General features: G+C 37.5%; 1 protein-coding gene across 1 annotated transcript in view; it reads right to left on the reverse strand.

Moving 5' to 3' along the window:
* ERMP1 (endoplasmic reticulum metallopeptidase 1) overlaps nt 1–17,204 on the reverse strand; it is a 56,868-nt gene that overhangs the window by 12,938 nt on the left and 26,726 nt on the right. The window contains exons 9-13 of the mRNA XM_011988398.1: nt 16,267–16,441; nt 15,689–15,879; nt 11,863–12,015; nt 8,842–9,044; nt 7,849–7,964 (exon numbers count right to left, since the gene is read on the reverse strand). Coding sequence (XP_011843788.1) covers nt 7,849–7,964; nt 8,842–9,044; nt 11,863–12,015; nt 15,689–15,879; nt 16,267–16,441 — 838 coding nt within the window. The remainder of the gene's footprint in view (nt 1–7,848; nt 7,965–8,841; nt 9,045–11,862; nt 12,016–15,688; nt 15,880–16,266; nt 16,442–17,204) is intronic.

Genomic DNA, 17,204 nt, shown 5'->3' on the forward strand with positions numbered 1-17,204 from the left:
GGTATCGTCATACAATAACTACTACTCAGCAACAGAAGGGAACAAAGTGCTGACACTCTAAACAACATAGGTAAATCCCAAACACCTTCTGCTTAATAACTCAGAACACTACAGACAGTCATCCCTTGGTATCTGTGGGGAACTGGTTCCAGGACCCACTGTAGAAACCAATCTATGTATATTCAAGTCCTTTATACAAAAAGGCACAGTATTTGTATATGACCTACACATATCCTCCCCTATATTTTAAAGTGCCTCACGATTACTTAAAATACCTAACACAATGTAAATGCTATGTAAATAGTTGCTATACCACATTGCTTTTTTATTTGTATTATTTTGTTTTTTTTGTTTTTGTTTTTGTTTTGAGACAGAGTCACCCAGGCTGGCGTGCAGTGGCACGATCTCAGCTCACTGCAACCTCCGCCTCAGTCTCCTGGGTAGCTGGGATTACAGGTGTCCACCACCACGCCCAGCTAATTTTTGTATTTTTAGTAGAGACGGGGTTTCACCATGTTGGCCAAGCTGGTCTCGAACTCCTGACCTCAAGAGGGCCCACCTTTGCCTCCCGAAGTGCTGGAATTGCAGGCGTGAGCCACTGTGCCCGGCCTGTTGTATTGTTATTATCTGGAGTTTTTATGAATATTTTCAATCCACAGCTGGTAGAATCTCTGGATATGGAATCCACAGACCCAGAGAGCTGACTATACTGGATGATTCCATTTACATGAAATTCAAGAAAAGGCCAAACTAATCTGTGAATGTACAAATCAGAGTGGTTGCTTCTGGAGACTGATTAAAAACATCATAAAGGAGCTTTGTGGGGTGATGGAAATGTTTTATATCTTCATAAGAGATGAGGGTTACATAGGTATATATCTGCTTTTACCAAAACTAACTGAACTGTATAAGATCTTTACATTTCATTGTATGTAAATCAGGCCTTAAAAAAATAAAGTAGGCAAGGGGAAAAGTTATATTTAAAAATACTTTTCACTCATGGAAGTCCCAGACAACTTTCTATCAGGGGAAGAGTACTCAGAAAAAAAAAGTATAGAGTGAACAGTTACAGGAACAGCTGAAGTGAACTTCCTATATTAGCATTCTCCAGAGAAACCAACAGGATATGTACAGAGATATGAGAGAGAGACAGAGAGAGAGAGATTGATTGGGATTTATTTTAAGGAACTGGCTTACATGATTGTTGAGGCTGGCAAGTCCAAAATTTGAAGGATAAGCAGGCAGGCTGAAGGAAAAAGTCGCAGTATGAGACTGAAGGCAGTCTACTAGCAGAATTCCCCATTCCCTCTCCTTGGGGAAGGTCAGTCTTTTTCTTAAGGCCTTCACTGACGGAATGAGGCTCACTTACATTATGGAGGGCAATCTGCTTTACTCGAAGTCACTGATTTGCATGTTAATCTTACCCAGAAAATATTTTCAGAGAAACATCTAGGATGGCATTTGACCAAATATCTGGGTGCTGTGGTCTACCCAAGTTGACACACAAAATAAATTCCCAAAAAGACATCAGAAAGGGAGAGACCATCCTGGTTTGCTCACTTTTTAAAACAGCTCACAAGCAAGCAAACTCTTTACAGCTTTTGAAGATGAGAAACTGTCATATGTCTTGAAATTTCTCCTCTTCCTTTCTCAAGCATCTGTCTCCCTACTAAGCCCAAGCAGACTGCTTTAAAAGAAAAACAACTGCTAAATTTAACAATTCAACACACGTCTTGAGAACCCATCAAGTGCCAGTGATTATACTGGATGCCAAGAATACAGAGATAAATGAAAACCCATTCATGTCTGCCTCCCTTTAATTCTAAAGGAAAACAAAGACATAAACTACATAATCGTGATACAAGATGGTCAGTGTTACAACAGATATATACAAAGGGAGGAAGAAGTGGAAGGATGGCAGTTGCTCACTTAATTGGAAATGATGGGAGAGAAGGGCAGAGAAATCTTCATATTTTGCCAAGAAGAGAAGGGTAGAGTCTGGGTAGGAGGTAGTATCAAGAGAGTATCACTCATACCAGAAGTAAAGAGTGTGTATTGGGCACAAATAAGGGTTGGATATGGCTATGCAGTGCAAGGAGAGTGCTGAAAAAAATCCTGAAATATACACAAAGTCCAGACTACTAAAGACCTAACATGTTTTGCCAAGTAATTTGAACTTACTCTCCAGGCAATAGGAAATCCATTAAAAGTTTTTTAATGGGGAAGTGACATAATGAAATCGGTATTTGAAAGATAAGCTGGCAGCACCATAAAGAATATCTTAGAAAGAAGTTTTACAGGCCAAAACATAAGTTAAGAAGCTGGAAGACCTAACTACTAGTTTTAAAGATGGAAAAGGGAATAAAATGTACCAAAAAAGATAAAGTCATAATGCCAGGCCAAATGCTACTGGATCTGACAATGAACCAATATCTGACACTAAAAGTTTTTCAGTAAATCTTAAAAATCATAACCAGTCTCAACTTCTTTGAGAAACAATATATGGCTCCTAAATTGCTGGCCAATTTCACACTTAAACTTTAGGGTAAGAAAAACCACATGCAACTTATTAAAAGGTTTAAGAAGTGAAGGAGCAGGAAAAAAAGATGGTCATATGACTTACCTATTGTTTAAAAGGTCAACTTTATAGAATCCCAGGGAGGAATGAATTGAGAATATTATGTTGTAAGGTATCTGCACTACCATGAAGCAGTACAGTGTTATCTGAAAGCAGACTTACTGCAAGTTCCATAGCAACCACTAAAATAAGTATAATTGTTATAATAAGAATATTAAAAAAAAGAACAATACACAATGCTCAATTAAAACCTGAGAAGGCAAGTATAATACAGGTCAGAAACTCAGATTTACATATAACAAAAGCAAGCACACTAGAGAGGGAATGAGGTAAAATAAAAACTCATTTTTCCTATTCTTAATTGACCTAACAGATAACAGTTTTTCAAAATAATAGCAACAATGTATGTGGTTATGTATACTTATATGTGTGCATTGTGTGTACATACTGTGTATGTGCACACGCACTTCTGTATAAGTGAGATAAATGCTAGCAATGTTACAAGAGATGGGACGGAGAAATTAGGATTATTTTGTTTTTGTAAGTTATTCATACTCCCTGTGATGCAGAAAAGTATTATTCAAAAGTGGGCTTGCACAGTTGTAAATGTGTATTGCAGACGACAGGACAGCCACTAAAGAAAGGTTAAAAAAAAAAAAAGTAGTATAACTGACATGCTAAGAAAGGAGAGAAGACCAAATCATATAAAATGTCCAATTAAAACTACTAAAGGAAGAAAAAGAGTGGAAGACAAAAACAAGAGCAAAGAACAAGGGCAACAAATAGAAAATAGTTAACGAATATGGTAGCTACTAATTCAACTATATTAATAATCACTTTGAATGTCAATGTCTAAACATACAAATTAAAAGACAGAGTGTCAGAGTGGATCAAAAAACAAGACTCCACTATGTGTTGTCTCAGAAAACCCATTTTAACTATGAAGACACATAGATTAAGAGTCAATGGATGGAGAACATTATACCATGCTAACATTAATCAAAAGAAAGTAGGAGAGCAGTATTAATTTTACACAAAGCTGACTTCTAAAGCAAGGAAAACTAGCAGGGATAAAGAGGGGCAATACATAATGATAAAGGGTCAATTCTCTAAGAAGACATAACAATCTTTAATTTGTATATACCTAACAATAAAGTATCAAAATAGTTGGCAAACTCATACAACTGAAAAAGAAAGACAATTTCACAATTACAGTCAGAGACTTCAACACCCCTCTGTCAAAAATTCAATAGGCAGAAAATCAGTAAAAATATAACTGAACTGATCATCATCAATCGATTAGATCTAAGTGACATTCATAAAGTCTTCTTCCAACAACAGCAGTATGCACATTTTCAAGCATACTGCTTGAAATGGAACATTCATCAAGAGAGACCACATCCTGTATCATAAAGCAAACCTTAACAGATTGAGAATAGAATTCATACAAAGTATGCTCCCAGACCACAATGAAATCAAACTAGAAATTAATTATCAGAAAAACAGCTAGAAAATCAAATTATTTGGAGATTAAAGAACACATTTCTATAATAATAAACAGGTCAAAATAGAAGTCTCATGAAAAAATTTTTAAATACTTGAAACTAAATTAAAATGAAAATTCAACTTAAAATTTGTGGTATGGAACATAAGCAGTGCTTAGAAGGAAACTTATAGCCATGAATGCATATATTAGAAAAGATTATTTAAAATTAATAATCTAAGCTTCCACCTTAATAAACTAAAAAAGAATAAATTAAATCCAAAGTAAACAGAAGAAATAGTAACTAGAACAGAACACAATAAAGAAAATCAACTATAATCAAAAGCTAGTTCTTAGAAAAGATCAAGAAAATTGATAAGCCTTCAGCCAGGCAGAGAAAAAAAAAAGATGTAAATGACTAACATCAGAAATGAAAGAGGCGACATCACTATAGATCGCATGAACATTAAAAGGATAATTAAGGAATATTATAGACAAATTATATTCCGACAAATTTGATAAGCTAGATAAAATGAACCAATTATTTAAAAGACACAATCTGCCAAAGTTCACACCATAACAGACAACCTGAACAGGCCTATATGTATAAAACAGTGAATTAACAATTAATAACCTTCCAACACAGAAAAAGAACCTACCAAGCCTACAGGGGTTCATGAGTGAATTCTACCAAACTTTTAAGGAAGAAATTATACTAATTCTCTACAAAGCTTTTCAGAAGACACAAGCAGAGGGAATACTTCTTAACCCATTCTATGAGTCCAGCATTATCCTAATACCAAAGCTAGACAACAACAAATACAAGAAAACTATAAACCAGTATCTTGCATGAACACAGATGCAAAAATCCTTAACAAAATATTAGTAAATCAAATCAACGATGCATAAAAGGTTTTATACACCATGACCAAGTGGGATTTATCTCAGGTATGCAAAGCAGTCCAACACTTGAAAATCAATTAATGTCATCTATTACATCAAAAGGCCAAGAAAGAAAAATCACATGCCCATATCAATATATGCAGGAAAAGCAATTGACAAAATCCAAGACCCATTCATGATAAAAACTCTTGGTAAACTAGGAATAGAGGGAACTTCCTCAGTCTCATAAAAAACATGTACCAAAAACATATAGCTAACAACATACTCAGTGGTAAGAAACTAGAAGCTTGCCCAGATCAGGAACAAGGCAAAGATGTCCCCTCTCACAACCCCTTTTCAAAATCAAACTAGAAGTCCCAGATAACGTAACAAGTCAAGAAGTGGAAATAAAAATTACAGATATTAGGAAGGAAGAAATAAAACTGTCTGAAGATGATGTCTATTTAGAGAATCTTAAAGAATAGGCTGGGCGTGGTGGCTCACACCTGTAATCCCAGCACTTTGGGAGGCTGAGGCAGGCAGATCATGAGGTCAGGAGTTTGCAACCAGCCTGGCCAACATGGTGAAACCCCGTCTCTACTAAAAATACAAAAATTAGCCAGGTGTGATGGCATGTGCCTGTAATCCCAGCTACTCGGGAGGCTGAGGCAGGAGAATCACTTGAAACTGGGGGCAGAGGTTGCAGTGAGCCAAGATAGCACCACTCCCCTCTAGCCTAGGTGACAGAATGAGATTCCATCTAAAAAAAAAAGAAAATCTTCAAGAATCAACCAAAAAAAAAAAGAAAAGAAAGAAAAAGAAAAGAAAATCCTAAAGAATCAACCAAAACAAAAAACAAAAACAAAAAAACCTCCTAGATCTAATAAGTGATTACAGCAAGGTTGCAGGATACAAGTCAGTTGCTTTCCTATATACCATGAATGAACAATACCATTTATTAATACATTAGGACCCACAAAAATGAACTACTTAAAAATAAATCTAACAAAATATATGTAAGAATTATATAAGGAAAACTACAAAACTGATTAAAGAAATCAAACAAGATAAAAAAAAATGGAGAGATATTCCAACATGGATAGGAAAAGCCATTATTGTTAAAATATCATTTCTTCCCAACTTGATCTATAGACTCAATACAATCCCAATCAGAACCCCAACAAGTTATTTTGTGAATATTGACAAACTGATTCTAAAGTTTACATGGAAAGGCAAAAGACAAAACACAACACTGGAGAAGAACAGTTGGAAGACTGATATTACCCAACTTCAAAACTTACTATATAATTACAGTGATCATGACAGTTGTGGTATGGGCAAAAGAACAGAGAAATTAGTCAATGGAACAGTTTGACAGTTTCTTACAAAGCCAAACACAGGCTTACCATATATAAAATCCAGCAATCACACTCCTAAGCATTTACCCAAATGAGTTCAAAAACCTGCCCAGGAATGTTTATAGCAGCCTTATTCAAATATGGATAACTGCTGTACATCTACACAATGGATTATTCGGCAATAAAAAGAAATGGCCTATCAAGTCACAAAAAGATATGGAGGATCCCTTAAATGCATACTTGTAAGTGAAAGAAGTCAATCTAAAAAGGCTACATACTCTATGATTCCAGCTATATAACATCTGGAAAAGGCAAAGCTACAGAGGTAATAAAAAGACCAATGGTTGCTAGGGAGAGTGGGAAGAAAAGAGGGATAAATAGATGAAGCACAGGGCATTTCCAGATGGTAAATCTATTCTGTATGATACTGTAATGGTAGATACATGGCATCACACATTTTTCAATACCCATAGAACTATACAACACAAAGAATGAACCTGAGTTGGACCAACAGACTTCAATTAATGTATCAATGTTAAAACTGGCGCATCAGTTTTAACAAATGCACCATACTAATGCAAGACATTAATAGGGGAAACTCGGGGGGCAGGATATGAGAACTCTATAATTTCTGCTCAATTTTTCTGTAAACCTAACATTGTTCCAAAAATAAATTTTTATTTAAAAAATTTCAAAAAAAAAGTTTTAATATATTTTAAATATATTTAATTTTTTTAATTAAATAAATTTAGAATAAATTTTTAAATTTTTTTTTTAATTATTTTTATTTTTATTTTTGAGATAGGGTCTTGCTCTGTTACCCAGGTTGGAGTGCAGTGGTGCTATCAGCCTTGACCTCCTGGGCTCAAGTGATTCTCCCACCTCAGCCTCTGAAGTTCTCAAGTAGCTGAGACTACAGGCATGCATCACCACGCCCAGCTAATTGTTTTTTTTTTTAACATTGTAGAGACGGGATGTCACTATGTTGCCCTGGCTGGTCTTGAACTCCTGGACTCAAGCAATCCTCCTACCTCAGCCTCCTGAGTAGCAAGCATGAGCCACCATGCCTGGCCTATTAAATTTTTGTTAAGAAGTCATAACCAGCTTCGGCCGGGTATGGTGGCTCATACCTGTAATCCCAGCACTTTGGGAGGCCGAGGCAGGCAGACCATGAGGTCAGGAGTTCAAGACTAGCCTGCCCAACATGGTGAAACCCTGTCTCTACTAAAAATACAAAAATTAGCCAGGCATGGTGGTACACACCTGTAATCCCAAATAGGAGGCTGAGGCAGGAGAATCGCTTGAACCCAGGAGGCAGAGACTGCAGTGAGCCAAGAGTCACTGCACTCCAGCCTGGGTGACAGAGCAAGACTTCATCTCAAAAAAAAAAAAAAAAAAGTAATAACCAGCTTCAATTGATTTTAGAAACATCATAAGCTCTTCCAAAGTTGCTGGTTCCTGTGATATATCTGAGGGAAAAACATACATGCCACTTGTCAACAAGTTTAAGAAGTAAAAGAGGGAAGAAAAAACTTTATATGACTTACCTGTTGCTTCGAAAGTCAATTTTATAGAATCCCAAGGTGTCTGTTCTTTGGATATGAGTTGGAAATGAGCAGGATTTCTTGGAGAAACTTCTGGGGCAGGAAGATACCAGTTTTTCCTATTTGGAAAGGAAGCTTCAATATTTAGGGTGCTTTATTAGTTGATGGCTATCTGTAACTCACAGAACTGTTCAGCATATATGAACACATTTTGGGGTACGAAAATAAACTGATAGACATGATAAGCAATGTCAACTCCAATAAACTCAGGTTATTTTGTAATAAAACCTTCCCAATGTTAAGAACAAAGGAGTAACCTAGGTGATCTTGATTCCACCACCCATCCTATTTCTTCTCATCCAATCCTTCACTGCCAAGCTACAAAATCTTCCCAGAGTAAACTTTTTTTTTTTTTTTTGAGAGACAGAGTTTTGCTTTTGTTGCCCAGGTTGGAGTGCAATGGCACGATATCAGCTCACCATAACCTCCACCTCCTGGGTTCAAGCAATTCCCCTGTCTCAGCCTCCCAAGTAGCTGAGATTACAGGCATGCACCACCATGCCTGGCTAATTTTATATTTTTAGTAGGGACACGGTTTCTCCAGGTTTGTCAGGCTGGTCTTGAACTCCTGACCTCAGGTGATCCACCTTCCTTGGCCTCCCAAAGTGCTGGGATTACAGGTGTGAGCCACCGTGCCCGGCCACAGTTTTTGAGATAGATGCTTACTATTATATTAGTTAGAAGGGCCACCTTTTCTAACTACTCAGGTCTCTAGAGAAAAGATTTTTTAAATTTGAAAAAGCAAAACTACTCTTGTGAGTGCTTTATTCCACTAAAAAAAAAAAAAAAAAGTTTCATAATGATAGAAAAAATAGTACAAACAGCACTGAACTTGTATATTAAAGGATGACAGTTTAAATGATAAGAGTACTGATATGGTGACAAGACTTGAGAATAAACTAACCTCCAACTTAAGCAGAAAAATAATGAACCAACCTGATCAGAAAGTGCACTGGAAGATACCAAGGAAAACCACAAAGAGGTGCATTCTCCTCACAGTGAGCTCGGATGCTATCATTGATCTCAGGAATGTGAGGGGTTATGTGAGACATTCCAGTATAATCAAACCCATTGATCCATATTCCAGAGTCCCGTTTAACTGCATTTCCTTCCAAGTCATGGAATGTTCTAGTCACATGCTGAAAAAAAAAAGACTAGTGAAAAAACTGTTTCAACTAGTACACCCACATTCCCACCCCAAATTACAAAAATGGAGTATGGCCAATACCTAGAAATGATGTGGATATGGAGCAAGTGAGTAAGACACTGAGGGTTGCTAAGGTACTGCTAGGGTTCATTTAAACTGGAAAATAGATATATAGATTATTGTTTTATTGTATCTTCCAAGTATATTTAGGTTTCCTATAAAATTTTTTGAAACTTACTATTTCAGACTTAAAAAACGTGAATGTTACAGCTCCTTTTAGATAAGGATTTAAAACAAATACATATATACATACACACTCATTTCCCTTTTAGTGTTTTATGAAGCTAATTCACGTGCAGAGAAAAGCGGCAATTGCAGTTCACCACTAGATGACAGCCTTGTGCCTAATAGAATTCTATGAAGAGGCACCGTGCTCCATTTGAAATAACTTCATTCACGGCAAAAAACAGCCTGAAGAATACCAATCAGGAGAAGAAAAAAAAACACTGCATAGGGCAGGGGCTGGGACTGGCAAACTGCAGCCAACAGGGCAAACTGTCCACTGACTGTTTTTATATAGGAACCGTTATTTGAACATGGCCATACTCATTTGTTTGGGTATACTCTATCGCTGCTTTCGCGCTGGGAAATAGAGTCACTGCAACAGACTGTATTGCTGACAAAGTCCAAAATATTATCTTGTCCTTTACGGGAAAAGTCTGCCAACTTCTGGCACAGTGAAAGAGAACCCCCAAACAAATCAGAAAATGACTTTTTAAAAATAAAAATCCAGCTTCCTAAGTATTACTGACATAATTATAAAACAGTACATCATGAAAAACACACCGAACTTCCTATAAAAAAAAAAAAATCTGTTCTTCACTAAAGGTTTTACAAATTGTAAAATCTCATAAAATTTATCACAGTGTTCTTCAGGAGTATAAAAAGGAAGTGTTATTTGGCCCCTTTCAAAATCTCCTAAGTTCAAGTATTTTTAATTTTTTAAGTCCTTGAATAATTATCTAGGTATAATTCCTCTGGCATTTCTGTTTGGCTAGGTTAGATGTGACTCTTGCCCTTAAGGGTATATGTTATCTTGAAGTAGGATCTTTCACTTAGAGAGGATAAAATACACATAAGAATTATGCAAAATACACAATATATTAGTATGTGTTCACAAACACGAGAAAGGGATGAGTATAAGGCATGTGTAGTATGAAAACTTTTGTGGGTTTTTTTTGTTTTTTTTTTTTTTTTTGAGACGGAGTCTTGCCCTGTCGCCCAGGCTGGAGTGCAGTGGCGCGATCTGGGCTCACTGCAAGCTCCACCTCCCGGGTTTACGCCATTCTCCTGCCTCAGCCTCCCGAGTAACTGGGACGACAGATGCCCGCCACCTCGCCCGGCTAGTTTTTTGTATTTTTTTTTTTAGTAGAGACGGGGTTTCACCGTTTTAGCCAGGATGGTCTAGATCTCCTGACCTCGTGATCCGCCCGTCTCGGCCTCCCAAAGTGCTGGGATTACAGGCTTGAGCCACCGCGCCGGGCCATGAAAACTTTTAAAAACAATTTAGAAAAGCTAACAATTTAGCCATCTCTAACAGAGATGACTAGAATTGAGGCTTACTGCTTTATAGTACCAGGCCTAAAAAATTTGAAGAATAACCTGAGATCTAAAATAAGTCTTCAAACTGGCCAGGCGTGGTGGCTCACACCTGTAATCCCAAGCACGTTGGGAGGCCAAGGTGGGTGCATCACCTGAGGTCAGGAATTCAAGAACAGCCTGGCCAACATGGTGAAATCCTGTCTCCAGTAAAAATACAAAAATTAGCCAGGCATGGTGGCGGGTACCTACAATCCCAGCTACTTGGGAGTCTGAGGCAGGAGAATCACTTGAACCCAGGAGGCAGCGGTTGCAGTGAGCCAAGATCATTCCACTGCACTCCAAACTGGGCAACAAACCAAGACTCCATTTCAAAAAAAGAAAAAAGAAAGTAAGTCCTAAAACTCATTTTATTAATCCCTTTCCAAGTTATAGTTTCACTATCACATATCACTTTGAATGTTACTTAAGATTAATTTTACTAGCATTTCTAAATATCAATTGTATTTTGCCAGTTGATAGTTTAGACTTTACTCAGCCTGTATACATTTTTACAATCTATATTTCTTTTTTTTTTTTTTTTTTTTTGAGACAGAGTCTCGCTCTGTTGCCCAGGCTGGAGTGCAGTGGCCGGATCTCAGCTCACTGCAAGCTCCACCTCCCGGGTTTATGCCATTCTCCTGCCTTAGCCTCCTCAGTAGCTGGGACTACATTAGCTGGGACTACAGGCGCCCGCCACCTCGCCCGGCTAGTTTTTTGTATTTTTTTTTTTAGTAGAGACGGGGTTTCACCGTGTTAACCAGGATGGTCTTGATCTCCTGACCTCGTGATCCGCCCGTCTCGGCCTCCCAAAGTGCTGGGATTACAGGCTTGAGCCACCGCGCCCGGACTACAATCTATATTTCTAAAAACTCATTATTCTATAATACATATTTGCTCTTGTTTTTCCAATTAGATGCCACTTTATAATTTGAATAGTAATAAAAACAAGCAAACATTTCCAATTCAGTCTCCTGGGAGATATATGTCTAACTGATAAGAATGCCTCTTGACAGTCAGTCTTCTCCTCACTGCCTTACACACAAAAAAGGTAAGTATGACTAAATAGGTTAACAGCAGAAAAGTCAGTTGTGCTTGCTATTCACTACTGAAGCTCAAAACATACAAGTCTTCCTTTCCATATCTGAAATAGCTCAGGCAAAACTGCTCACCTGAAGAAACACTCTCTTTGGCTTCGGATTAGCAGGATTGGAGCTATATGGAAAAAATGTTCCACTGCAAACAAGGAGGAATGTAATTGCACATACCAAAGTTAAAGTTAGCATGGTTTTTTTTGTGCTCTTGGCAAGGTAGATGAAGTTAATCTAAAATATAAACCACAAACATAGAAATATTACAAATTTATACTAGTGGGGGAAAGGTGTTTTTAACTGACTTTATTTTTAACAAGTATTAACTAACAGACCCTGAAGAAAAGTTATCAGCAGGTGCTAGCATACTCTAACATCTAGTAAACAAAGCACTAACTCTAGGAGAGTTCCATTACAGGTGAGAACCAAGAAAATGCCAGATGCCTCCAATCTGCCATGATGGTGCCACCTTTTTGGCACGCAGCCATAAACCAACAAGGAAAAACGAAACTGAGGACTGTCGCTGTCCTTAATCGGCAAAAAGAACAGAAATGTAGATGTAATACACGATTCATTAAATAACCAGAGATACACTTTAGGCAGATCTGTTTGGACAAAACTCAAATTCCACTCATACTGCTTTAAAATGTGTCAAAATACTAAATTCATCTGAACTGGCATACAGATGTACCTTCAAGACTTTGCCAGTGGACCTGCATATGAGGAAAAACTGCATTACAAAGTAATATTATCCCTTTAGGTGACAAATTAACCAACGCCAACACAATCAGAACAACAAATCTAGGCAGTAAATGTAAATGACTCAGTCTCAAGGTTGGCATCTAGAAAATCCTAAATATTTTTAATCATAATAAAATCACTGAACTAAAACCTGTAAAGGACACACACGACTCACAGAATACGTTCACAGATCTCTTACAGGGTCTGAGGAAGCCATTTGGGGAAACTTTTATGTGAAATTTGAAATTGTTCTAAGAAGCCACATTTTAAATAATGTGAATACCAGGAGAAAGAGGGACAGAGAGGGTGACACATTTTGCTTTGCTAACTCAGTCTCAAGTCCTCAGGTACTCTGTCTTATTTTTGTACTCACAGTATACAAACATGAGACATGAGACCTAAAGCTAGTACTGTTTTGTTGCAGATGCCTCTGGATGGAATACTGGTATTCTCTAAACATGAAATCTAAACCCAGCTCCCCTTTTTGCCTTCTTCATTTTATATCTCTACTTATTTCCATAAGTAGAAAAATAACATGAATGTGAAATTTTATTTATTTTTTTGGAGACAGAGTCTCGCTCTGTCACCCAGGCTGGAGTATAGTGGCACGATCTCAGCTCACTGCAACCTTCAACACTCAGGTTCAAGTGATTCTCGTGCCTCAGCCTCCTGAGTAACTACAAGTGTGCACCACCATGCTCAGCTAATTTTTTTGTGTTTTTAGTAGAGACAGGGTTTCACCATGTTGGCCAGGCTGGTCTTGAACTGCTGACCTTAAGTCATCCGCCTGCCTCAGCCTCCCAAAGTGCTGGGATTACAGGCGTGAGCCACCCCGCCCAGCAAGCAATCAGTTAATAGGTGTCCTTAAGTTATCCTCTGCTGGGCCATCATGGTTATACATATATTGATTGAATGAGAGCTGAAATGGGGACTGCTGATACAAGTGGGCTCAGGAGGAGACAACTCAGAAACAGCTCAGTCATCAGCACACAATGGACATTTCAGAGTCCCTTTTCATGCTTCTCATCATTTTATTTTGCACCCATCTCAGAACCTAGAGTGACACAGGATGCAATATTTCAGGAAGGCCAAGGCACAAGAATTGCTTGAACCCAGGAAGCGGAGGTTGCAGGGAGCCGAGATCACACCACTACACTCCAGCCTGGGTGACAGAGCGAGACTCCATCTCAAAAAAAAAAAAAAAAAAACAACCTGATTGCTTGACAAGACTTTAATTGCTTTCTAGTAGATATATTTAATAAATCCCCAAGGACTGAAGGGAAAGCTGTCTGAAATACGCATTGTGGTTCAATTCTCCATTACCCAAAGAAAATAGTCTTACTCTATTAATAAGCCACTGTCATTAACACTGCTACACACAAATAAGAAAATGATTAAAAGAGTAATAACTCATGGCATCAAAGTGCAGCAGGGCTATTTCACATTATAATGAAAATTAAGTGAGCTTTCTAAAGTATTCCAAGAGGCAGTCTTCTCTCCAAAAGCATTCCCAATAAAATATAATTTAGAAGATAAGACCCTTCGATCCTTTCTTCTGGTTTCCAAGATTTCCATGCTTTGGGGACATTTTCCATTTCCACAATGAACATCTCCAGGGTTCATTTTGCCCCCTTTCATATTATCAGTTGAACAGAATTTAAATGTCCCATATCTGAGTCATCTTTTATGAACAACCATAGCTCCCATTCATGACTATAATTTAACAAATACATGGGGGTGGGAGCATTCAGCTCATAACTACCTGACTTTAGATTAGATTAGAACCTAATCTATAGATGACAAAACTCCACTATCTCCTTCAATCCTTAAAACAGCAAAGCTATCAAAAATACAGATGATATAAGGGTTACTATTAAACCCAAAAGCAGCAAACCCTACAGAACATTTTAGAACTTTTCATACATATGAATACCAATAAGGATTATCCTTATCCTTAAATTATCCTTAATAATTATCCTATAAGTAAAATAGTTGGAAGGCTCAGATCTCTTTTAAGACTAGTACAACCAACCTCAAACAATAATATGCATAAGAATTATTCTACAGGGCTATCTATATACACAAAGCCACATATATAAAGCTTTACTGGCTATAAGGGACTTCCATAGATGATGCTGACCATGTGTGTAGTATTTTCTTCACCTGCTGTCTTTAGAACCTGACTTCCACAAAGTAAAGGGATAACGAATGCCCTTTACTGTGTCAGTGTGAAAAGGCTCACTATCATCTCCATGAAGAAAAGAACTGTAATAAAGTCATAGCTCCTTTTCCTATTTGGTTCCCTATCCTCGAATTCCAAGGTGCACCTATAAGTGTTCAGTAATTACTTTTTGTTCTTAGGAATTCCCATCAAAAGAGCAACAAAACAGAGACCTGCCTTCTCTGGAGGGGCCCATCTTGGATCCTGGAGGTAGACATCAAGCCAAAGCAAAACCTTGCTTGGGGCTTACTCTACCCATAGGGGATCTGGTCGTAAACTCTGCATCACTGTCTTTTCTTCCCTCTGGGAATCCCAAAGGAAGAAAAAAAGGGATGGCAAACACAGGACTCTCCTTACTAGGGCAGGACACTGATATGGCCAAATGAGGATGGCAAGGCCTCGGATCATTTCATTATTTGGTAAATGAAGGCATGTTTGGGTGTCATAATAGACTCAATTAATGAACTTTCATGTGCTAGCAACAAGGTAGTAGAATGATAATGAAAAAAGCCTCATCAGAATTAGTCTTCCTTCACTAGCTCTAACAGCACTAATAAAACCACCCATGTATTTATTAACATGTGCCTCTAATTATTATTTTCAAAATACACTATTAGGATCATTCACCACCAGGCAATCTCTAACAATTCATACTCGGTAAAAGCTCCACAAATTCATACTCAGGTATCTGAAAGGCTATTGAAAAGAGGTATATCAGAGAATTTGGAAGGATAGGGAGGCAAAACATTTTTAAATAGCAACAACAAACTCTATTCTACAGTTTCTTATGATACCAAATTTACAAGATGCACAGTCATTCACCATTTCTTCTGCTTCAGATTTTCTCAATAAAGTACACATAACACTATTTCACAGAATCTAGTATGGCTAAATTCATACTCATATAAAAAAATGAAGAAAAAGAAAAAACACATTCTCTCTTACAAAATAGGAAGACAGAATCATTGTACAACCAGCCAAAATGGATGCCAGCACAACATCAGGTGGGATTTCTGAACCACTTCTCCCGAGGATGGGGGTAAACATCTCAAATACCGCCCAGATGAGATACAATGCATAAAGGTAAGGAATAAACATCCCCAAAAGGTAAAAAGCAATAAATTTTCCTTGGGCACCTAGGAAAAAAGAGAAAAAAAGCACACATTATGAAATCCTACAGTGAGATATAAATTTTTATACTACTGGTGTGCACTGGTACCCTAACAGAAATTAGATGTGACTCTTGCCCTTAAGGGTGTATGTTAACTTGGAGTAGGATCTTTCACTCAGGATAAAATACGACTAAGAATTAAGCAAAATACACAAGTAATATATTAGTATGTGTTCACAAACATGAGAAAGGGATGGGGTATAAGGCATAAGATAATTTGTGTAGTATGAAAACTATTAAAAACTAACAATTTAGAAAGCCTACTCAATAAAACCAAAAAAGAAAGAGTCCCTGAAAGCCTTAAATATTTTAAGGTATTCTCCCATGTATATTAAAATCAAAAATACCCTACCATGCTGCTTAAAGTCCTTATGCACACAGAGCTTTGTGAGCAATGGGAATGCTACCCAGACAGCACTAATAAACGCCGAGCAAAGTCCTTGGTAAGTGAGGGTAACAAGAGAACAGCAATGGACAAACAGCGCGATGTCAAAAAATACTTCTCCCAGATACTGGTCACTGACATTCTGAAAGAAAGAAAAATACACAAGTAGTGTCATTCACAGGTCATTCATAAAGAGCTTTTATTATAGTAACACAATTTCCACCACTCAGGAAAGCTACATTCTGTTTTAAACACATCTGCTCTTTAAATCGATTTAAAGTAAACACTAACAAAGCTACTTCCCCCATCATGAAGTAATAAATTCAAATTGTAGCACAAGAAAGGGCAGTTTAACAATATAGAGCATAAATCATCCATATAATCTATGCTTTTCTTCTACTAGGCTAAAAGTAGAAATATTTCAAAATAGAAGAAAGGACTCGCCTAAAAAACATTCATCTCTGTAAGCTTTTCAGTTCATGCCAATTCCAAACACCGTTTCAAGCAAACTAGAGAAATGACCCATGAAGGAACATTACAAACTGCTGCAGCACCGCCAATAGCCCACACCCGGAAAACTGCAGCACCTTTAAAGCAATTTGGAGTTTGGCTTAATGAGTCTTTTCTATCTCCAATTGGTCTTGCACTGCACCTTTGCCCCCTTCTTGTATTCCTCATGCTTTCGTATTATAAAGTTTGATCTTATATTTTTTGAGATTTAAAGTCCAAGGGTTCCTATGTAGCACTATGCACTCTTCAAAATAAAGTTGCCATATAAACTTTTTTTTTTGAGACAGATTCTCGCTCTGTTGCCTAGGCTGGAGTCCAGTGGTGCGATCTCGGCTCACTGCAGTCTCAGCTTCCTGGGTGATTCTTCTGCCTCAGCCTCCTGAGTAACTGGGACT

Source organism: Mandrillus leucophaeus, unplaced genomic scaffold (assembly GCF_000951045.1).
Source record: "Mandrillus leucophaeus isolate KB7577 unplaced genomic scaffold, Mleu.le_1.0 Scaffold329, whole genome shotgun sequence".
NCBI lineage: Eukaryota > Metazoa > Chordata > Mammalia > Primates > Cercopithecidae > Mandrillus > Mandrillus leucophaeus.